The following is a 9,243-nucleotide window of genomic DNA, read 5'->3' as shown; positions in this document are numbered from 1 at the left end:
ACATGGGCCTGGACCGACAGAACCGGAATGTCTACCTCTTGAGAAGGAAAAAGGGGGGGCTGATAGGCATAAAGGCATTGAAAATGGGACAACCCAGTAGCAGACGATGGCAAGGTGTTATGGGCATATTCTACCCAGGGAAGTTGTGAGGACCAAGAGGATGGGTTGGCAGACACCAGACAGCGAAGAACAGTCTCCAATGCCTGGTTGGCCCTCTCGGTCTGGCCGTTGGTCTGAGGATGGAACCCCGATGACAGGCTGACGGTGGCACCGATGGCAGAGCAGAAAGCCTTCCAGACCGCAGAAGTGAACTGGGGGCCACGGTCAGACACTATATCACAGGGAAGACCGTGGACCCGGAAAACCTCCCTGACCAGCAGATCCGCAGTCTCTTGAGCCAAAGGCAGTTTAGACAAGGGCAAAAAATGAACAAATGTACTGAAGCGATCAACAACAGTCAGTACAACGGTGTTACCGTCGGAGGCGGGCAGACCAGAGACGAAATCCAAGGACAGATGCGACCAGGGACGGTGTGGAACAGGCAGGGGGCGCAGCAGACCGGCACTGGCCCGAGTGGAGGGCTTATTCTGGGCACAAACAGGGCAGGCAGAAACAAAAGACCCAGTATCCTCCGTCATGGAAGGCCACCAGAACCGCCTACGGAGGAAGGCTAGGGTACGGATTACTCCAGGATGGCAGGTAAGTTTGGAAGAGTGAGCCCACTGCAACACACTAGATTTAACAGCATCTGGAACAAACAAGCGCCCAGGGGGACCGTTACCTGGGTCAGGCTGAGTCTGTTGTGCTGCCATGGCTTCCCTTTCAATGTTCCAGGTGACAGCCGCAGCCGCAACCACACAGGTAGAGGGAACGATGGTGTCAGGTTGGAGCTTGGGCTCAGATTCCTCCCCATGCACACGAGACAGAGCATCGGGCTTGGCAATCCTGGAACCAGGTCTGTACGTCGAAGAAAAATTAAAACGACCAAAAAAGAGCGCCCACCTGGCTTGGCGCGCGGTGAGTCGCTTTGCTGACTGGATGTATTCCAGGTTCTTATGGTCAGTCCACACTATAAAAGGAAGCTCAGACCCCTCCAGAAAATGTCGCCATTCCTCCAGTGCCAATTTCACCGCCAGGAGCTCACGATTCCCCACATCATAGTTCCTTTCAGCTGGGGAGAGACGGCGAGACAGGAAGGCACAGGGGTGTCTCTTGCCATCCTCACTGGAGCGCTGAGAAAGGACCGCCCCCACCCCAATCTCAGAGGTGTCCACTTCTACAACGAACTGCTTGGTTGGGTCTGGCTGGATGAGGATAGGAGCTGTGGTGAAGCGGTGCTTGAGGGCTTGGAAAACTGCCTCTGCTACAGGGGTCCACAGGAACTGTCTGGAGGTGGAGGTAAGAGTGGTTAGTGGGGCCGCAATGCGGCTGTAATTGCAGATGAACCGTCTGTAGAAGTTGGCAAAACCGAGGAACCTCTGAAGCTGCTTACAGCTGGTCGGGCTTGGCCACTCAAGAACCACTCTGACCTTGGCAGGGTCCATTCTCACCTGCCCATCGGCCACAATGTAGCCAGGAAGGTGACTGAAGGGGCATGGAATTCGCACTTCTCTGCTTTTACGAAAAGGCGGTTCTCCAGAAGCCTTTGAAGGACTTGGCGGCCGTGCATGACATGCTCTGACAGGTCTCTGGAAAAAATCAGGATATCATCCAGGTAAACAAAAACGAAACGATCCAACATGTCATGTAGGACGTCATTGACCAGGCTCTGGAAGACAGCTGGGGCATTAGTGAGACCAAACGGCATCACCAGATATTCAAAATGCCCCAGGGGGGTGTTGAAGGCAGTCTTCCATTCATCTCCGTCTCGAACCCGGACCAGGTGGTAAGCATTGCGGAGGTCTAGTTTAGTGAACACTGGCTCCCTGGAGAGAATCAAAAGCAGAAGTCATGAGGGGCAGAGGGTACTTATTCTTGACTGTGATGTTATTGAGGCCTCTATAGTCAATACACGGCCGGAGGGTTTTGTCCTTCTTGGCCACAAAAAAGAACCCCGCACCAAGGGGTGACGATGAAGGGCGAATAAGACCAGCCGCCAAGGAGTCCTTGATGTACCTCTCCATGGACTCCTGCTCAGGCTTGGAGAGGCTATATAGACGACTGCTGGGGAGGGGAGCGCCCGGCAGCAGGTCAATAGCGCAATCATAGGGGCGATGAGGAGGCAGGGAGAGAGCTTGCTGCTTGTTGAACACGGCTTGGAGGTCATGGTACTCTGGAGGCACCAGTGACAGGTCAGAGGTCTCAGAGCTTGACACCTGACAGGGGACAGACTGAGGCAGAGCAGACTGGAGGCATATGGCCTCCAGTCTGCTCTGCCTCAGTCGGGACTCCAACTTGAAATTCTGGCCGATGACCAATCAATATGGGGACTATGCTTAACCAGCCAGGGATGACCAAGTATAATGGGAACAAATGGAGAATTGATAACAAAAAAACGTAACTCCTCTTGATGGTTTCCCGACAACAGGAGGAGCACAGGCTCGGTCTTAGAGGTTATCCGGGCCAGGAGACGTCCATCCAGGGCATTAGCTTCAAGAGGCTGGTCCAGACTCACAGTGGCAAGACCTAACTGCTTCACAACACTTGCATCCAAAAAGCTTTCATCAGCTCCAGAGTCAATTAAAGCCAAAAGTTTAGTGGACTGACCTTTAAAACTGATGGTAGCTTGCAACTGGGTACGTGGACGAGGAGACAGAGGGCAGACAGTTGGGCTCACAAGGATCCTCCTCCTCCCTCGTGAGCCTGCTAGTTTGACGGACGGTGAGGGCAGGAGGCGAGAAAGTGACCAGGCTGACCACAATACAAGCAGCTGTTCTCGGTGATGCGGCATTGACACTCCTCCGGGTTGAGCCGGAAGTGGCCGAGTTGCATCGGCTCCGAAGCTGGGGAAGAGTCACGTCTCGGGCTTTCTCGGAGGACGGCAGCCTCAGTCGAGCGAGCTCGGCCCCCAGAGTTTGGAGGTGTGGCCCATGGAAAGTTGTTGTGACCAGGAAAGCGGCGCGTCCTCTCTCTCCTCCGCTCCCGGAGACGGTTGTCCACACGAATGGCCAGGGTAACCAATTCCTCCAACCCTCCAGGCTCGGGGTAGGAAACCAATTCGTCCTTTATGGATTCGCTTAGACCGTTGGAAAACCCGGCCTGGAGGGACTTGTTGTTCCATCCGCTCTCCATTGATAGCATACGGAACTCAACTGAGTAGTCAGCGACGCTGCGGGAACCCTGGCGGAGAGAGATCAGTCTTTGACGCATCCTTTCCCCGCACGGGATGATCAAAAACCTGCCGAAAAGCAGTGGTGAACTCAGCATAGGATGAGGAAGTGGAGGCCCGCATCTCCCACACCGCTGTAGCCCAATCCAGAGCGCTTCCCCGGCGAAGACCCATGATGTAAGCGACTTTGGCTCCATCCGTGGAATATGACTGGGGCTGCTGGTTAAACACAATCTCACACTGCATCAAAAAAGGGCGATAAAGTCCAAAATCTCCATCATACTTATCGGGCGGGGCAACCCATGGTTCCTTAGCCGAAGTTGATGGCGCTGAGGGTGGCGGAGCTGGAGGGGCGGGTCCTGGGCTAGAGGAGGCACTAAGTTGGGTCTGGATTCCGGAGATCTTTGAGCCGAGCTCACGGAGGGCGTCAGCCATCTCCTGTAGCACCTGGCTGTGCTGGCCGAGGACCGATTCCTGGTTGGCTACAGCCTGGCAGACCGTGGCCAGGTCTGTGGTGGAATGGTCTGCTGGGTCCATAGTGGCTGGAACGTACTGTCACGTATCAGGAAAGAACCCAAAAGCAGACGGGACAACCAGGTAAGGGAATAAATCAAGTCTTTATTGAAGTGACCGATCTCAGGAGTAAAGCAGGAGTTGGCTCAGTGGCAGGTAGACTGGCAGGCAGAAGTCCATGAATGGCGACGTTCCAGCGAAGACTGGTCCACAGTGGAGGCTTTTTAAGGGTGATGGCGATTGCTTTGATGTCAAGGGAGAGAGGCGATTGCTTTGATGGCCAGCTGGTGTACCGGGGTGAAGGGGGGGGGTCAGCAGGTGTCAAGGGCGATTGCTTTGATGTCAAGGGAGAGGGGGCGATTGCTTTGATGTCAAGGGAGAGAGGCTGTGACCAGCTGGTGTACCGGGGTGAAGGGGGGGTCAGCAGGTGTCAAGGGTGATTGCTTTGATGTCAAGGGAGAGGGGGCGATTGCTTTGATGTCAAGGGAGAGAGGCTGTGATACACAGTCCCCGAGTCCTGCTTGCCGACGAGAAACTGCTGCCGCGGCGACGCCCGCAGCCTCAACCGGCGGTGGTGGAAGAGCGTGGACAGACAGCAGAGCGGCTGCACACTGCTGTCGGCTGGCGGGAAAAATCCTGTCAGCCTCCGCGGCCAACTCCCGAAAGTTGCTAGTGGTGGACAACTCGGAGCTGGCCAAGGCAGCACGGACGTGCGAGGGGAGCTGACGGAGGAACAGCTGGCTGAAAAGGAAAGCGGGGTCGCACGAACCCAGCATACTTAGCATCTTGTCCATTAGCTCCGATGGCTTGCCGTCTCCAAAGCCTTGCGGCGAAAACAACTAGTCCGCCCGCTCCACCTCTGCTAGCCCAAAAGCCTGCAGTGTCTTTTAATCATACTGTACTTATCCACGGGCGGCGGGGCTTGCAGCAGACCCAATATCCATGACGCCGTAGATGTTCCGAGTGTCGCCACGAGTCCACGACGTAGTGGTACTTGGTGTCATCCACGGTGATGTTCCTAATAGCGAACTGGGCTTCGATGTGAGCGAACCATGCTGCCGCAGCCGTTTGCCAGAAGTTGGGCAGTTTGAGCGTGACGGCGTTAGCCACTGCCGCTGCACTGGTAGCTTCGTTCGCCATGGCTCATGATGGTTCTTGATGACAGTATTGAGGGGGCAGTCTAAAACACCTTTGACTCCATTTTAAGAAAAAAAAAAGATGACAATTTATGTTCAATATGTTGATTTCCACTTTTTTTTGGGGGGGGGGTTCCTCCTTTTTCTCCCCAATTGTACTTGGCCAATTACCCTATTTCCCAAGCCATCCCAGTCACTGCACCCCCTCTGCCGAGCTGGGGAGGGTTGCAGACTACCACATGCTTCCTCTGATACATGTGGAATCGCCAGCAGTTTCTTTTCACCTGACAGTGAGGAGTTTTGCCAGGGGGATGTAGCGCATGGGAGGATCACGCGACCCCCCCTCCCAGTCAGTGCCGTGTATAGAGAGAGTCTGGCCAACTGGCTACACGGGCGCCATATTGCCTACCAACTGGTAGACAGCCTTTAGCCCTTAATTTATTAGATTAAAATTTTAGACAACATATTGAAGCTATTGAGAAAGGGGTTTTGGACTTTTAAGGCCACACCACTGTGTAAATAATTTTGAGAGGCACTTTATATATTTTACATCATTCAGTACCAGTGCTTAGGGTTCCAGAAATTATGGATTTTCCATTATTTCAATCCCAGTTTCAGAGAACCAAAAATGTTTTTGTCATTGCGTACCAGTAGTCAAAGTAGGTGGTTTAACACCAGATCAGGAGCAGAGGCTATGGTAGTAACGTGTTTCACTTTTTCAGTCCATGATGAAGGTGATGAGATCAGGAAGAAACCCACCAGCGGTCATAACACAGCCGCAGGCACTGAGCAGGGGCCTCTGCTGCATACATGTAGAGTTCAACCCAAAGAATTTGCTCCAGAGACTTTAGTTTTTATCCACTACACTACTGGTGTGGTGAATAAATTGGTGATCAGTACCAGTATTACATATATTGCAACGTTCAGAAGGTTACTAGTGAATGATAATGAGCAATAATATCAGGGACACTTGAGAACTATTAGGCTTACCTGTTCCGAGGTTTAGCCAGTGCAGCGTCAGTTCTGTATCGGGACTCTTGTCTAGTTTATCTCAACGCCACCAACACTGCCTCGGCTCAGGCTCAGGCCTGTCACTCAATCCATCCCATATGACGATCTGACAGTTTACATTTGCCTGATTTCTGTCAACGGTTATACATGGCTTGGATGTGCTATACAACTGATTTCCACACATCAATACCTTACAGACTCTCGGATTGCTCTAGGGAAGTTAGTTTATCGAAAAATCGTAAACACTGAAATGAACTCACCGAGCACAAGTAGGAATAAGCTGAGGGGACCTGCCCAGCCTGCGAATCTTTACGGTCCAAACTGCCCTCCTTTGTGCATCCTGTGGAAATCGATGCATCATACGGCCTTGTCCCGGCCGAACGGAACAGCTCAAGCCGCACAACACACCATTTCTCCTTCGGCTGCTACAAATTGGTGAGAAATGGGACGAAAACGCCGGAAAAATCATTGAACGTCATGATGACAGAGCTAGATATTGGTAGGAAACATGGCGCCCGTCAAGCATGTGACAGGCTCTCAGCCAATCACAGCGCATGTTGCAAAGATCAAAGGATGGCCAGACTCTACGGCGCTGATACACGGCGCTGGACCAGTACACATACCCACATCTGGCTTCCCACCCACACATGGCCAATTGTGTCTGTAGGGATGCCCGACCACTACCAAACCAGAGGTAACACGGGGATTTGAACCGGCGATCCCCGTGTTGGCAGACAACAGAATAGATCGCTACGCTATCCGGACACCCGATTTATACTTTTTTTTAACCCCTCCACAAAGAATATCAGCATACGTTGTCAGGGCAAAACAAGCATTTAAGAGTGCTGACATACTGTTGTGCAAATAATTTTATAATTGATTCAGGTGCTCCTCTTTGTTTAAGGACACACATTTTGCATGGTCACAGTTCATAGTGGTAAGGCATAGATTTACTCACCATAACATTGGTGGTTCAAAGCCAACAGCAAGCATGTTTTCTTTATCCTTAGAAAATACCTATTGTGTTTGTCTGGTTATATTTTTTTCACAATCTCTCTCATAAATCTAAATCTCGTTAATCTCAAAATGCTAATCTCAGAAGCCTGAGAAAAAGTCAAAAATTCTGAGATTAATCTCAGAACTCATTTTATTTCTTTTCATGTGGCCCTGATCCTCCGCCAGACATTCATGCTTAGACACATGCTATGACCTTTAGTATGTTCCGTGCATTATGCATGCATGCATATGTGAGTGAATGGGTGGCAGGGGTAGCAGGTGTGTTTTTTTTTATCACGAGGGGGGGCAAGGTGTTGGCCATGGTAGCTACCTTAATGCCTGCCCACTGCCCACCCACTTATTCCCCAGGTTCAAATGCATTTGTTTGATCTCTGAAGGAGGCAGGTACTGGCTGAAATTGGTTGTTAAGTTACTCTTCAAACATCACAATTCATACTCCTCACCCCATACACTCCTTAAGTAAATGTAAGCGGGGTTGGGGGGGGGGTCTTGTTTGTTTAATTTCAGGCTGCTTCAACTGGTGGCTGCATGAATGTTATAGGGGCAAAACTGAGAAGAGGAAGAAGACCATGGGGAGCTATGTAACAAGAAAAATACAGGACATTGTTAGCAAAAATAAAAACATTGAGTGCATGTGTGTGCGTTATTTCATGTGATTTTTTTAAGCACTGCTTTTGTTAATGTTAACGTGTTGTCACTGCTACAGTTTTATTTATTACGGCAACTGTAGTTATTGTTTAACTTAATAAAATATATAGTCATACTCAAAATATTTATTCTTCAATTAATTCATTTATTTTTTGTATAGTTTGTTTCAGGGTAGTTAATTGGTCAATTGTGCTGTGGGCAACTGGCTGAAATTCACCAGGATCATCCATCCTCTCCAGGCAAGGCTGGTCCCTGAATAAATACCAGCATACACCAGCCAAAACCACCACTACAGGCTGGTCACCAGCATGATCCAGCCTGTGCCCAAAGCACACTATGCTGGTGACCAGCAAGTCCAGCTTTGCCGTTTTTCGGCAGGGTTGAGTAAGAGGTCTCAAGTTAGTTTGTGCCACGTGACAATTGTTTATCATTAAAGTCTATTTGCCTCAATCTAGCATTTTAAAGTGTTTAACAGAGACGCAAGTCATATGTGGATATAAAATGGTACATGTAATACTAAAATAAGCTTGAGTAGTAAGCAGGCATGCAAGTTATCAAAGGAACAATATAAAATAAAGTATACAAGAATGAAAAGGGTAAAACTTGGTTTTTCTTTTACCAAAATTTTATTTTTCTTTTACCAAAATGTTATCTTTTGTGCCATGTATTATACTTTCAGTCCACTTTCATAAAGAGCATAACTGTGTTTTGAGTTACCTGGGTACTCCTTCCCATCAGTTTCTCTTGCAGTTTTCCTGTGTTAATTTTGGCCAGTCTTATCTGTATAAACATGATCCAAGGTGCACTTTTGTTTTTTTATTCAGAATAATTGAAGAATATTGATTAAAAAGAAAAAAAAACACGAAAGTGAAACAGAAAAAAAAATGTGGACAGCATTTAAGCTGCAGACACAATCAGTGCAGCTGAATACCAGACATGCATTTTCAGAAATCTGTTCAAATGAAATACATTATCTAAAATTAAATGCTGATATAATCAACGAGACATAATGTCTCATTGAATGTGCAAAGTGTTAGAATGCTCTTTATTTACATGACTGTAACTATACATTTATAAGAGACTTAAATGTACAAACCACCAGCAAGAAGCTTTTGAAACAAAGATAAATTTAATGTATATCTATAATTTTCAACGGCCTCCCCAAAACCATATTAAAATACTTTGCACTTGCACCGGTGCACTCTCTAGTGGCTATCCTTTGCAGCTCATACGTCTCTTGGAAAGGACAACTGAAAGCAAGACAAACTAGCCCAAACTGAACAAATAAAACAGCCCTTTACCAACCAGTAGTTAAACATAACCATCATGTGTCCAGCAGAGCTTTCCCAATCTTGCCATAATCATAGCTACACTTGTATCTGTCAAGGTGGCAATGGATCCAAGTCAACCGACACTTATTTCTGGGAGGACTGGATATTTACTTCTGTAGTGCAATATTGGTCATTAGTAATCTGCAAGTCTGTATGGCGGATAGATGCAGCATCTAGCTATCATCAGCTTGGAGCATCTTTTCGATCTCCTGATCCCATTGATCATCTTTGTTGTCTGACTCCGTCACCACCTCGTATTCCTGGAGCTCCTGCTGCAGCTCCTCCTCCCAGTCTGGTGACTCCTCTGTAGTTGGTAGAG

General features: G+C 49.0%; 1 protein-coding gene across 1 annotated transcript in view; it reads right to left on the bottom strand.

Annotated features, from left to right (window-relative positions):
• Positions 1 to 8,206: 8,206 nt before the first annotated feature.
• Positions 8,207 to 9,243, bottom strand: part of LOC130111515 (synapse-associated protein 1-like) — a 10,091-nt gene continuing 9,054 nt past the window's right edge. Inside the window, exon 9 of the mRNA XM_056278737.1 lies at positions 8,207 to 9,228. Within this exon, the coding sequence (XP_056134712.1) occupies positions 9,098 to 9,228 (131 nt within the window). The 3' untranslated portion in view covers positions 8,207 to 9,097. The remainder of the gene's footprint in view (positions 9,229 to 9,243) is intronic.

Source organism: Lampris incognitus, chromosome 4, assembly GCF_029633865.1.
Source record: "Lampris incognitus isolate fLamInc1 chromosome 4, fLamInc1.hap2, whole genome shotgun sequence".
NCBI classification, from domain to species: Eukaryota; Metazoa; Chordata; class Actinopteri; order Lampriformes; family Lampridae; genus Lampris; species Lampris incognitus.
Note: the sequence above shows the minus strand (reverse complement) of the source record. Positions and strands in the feature narration are given on the sequence as shown.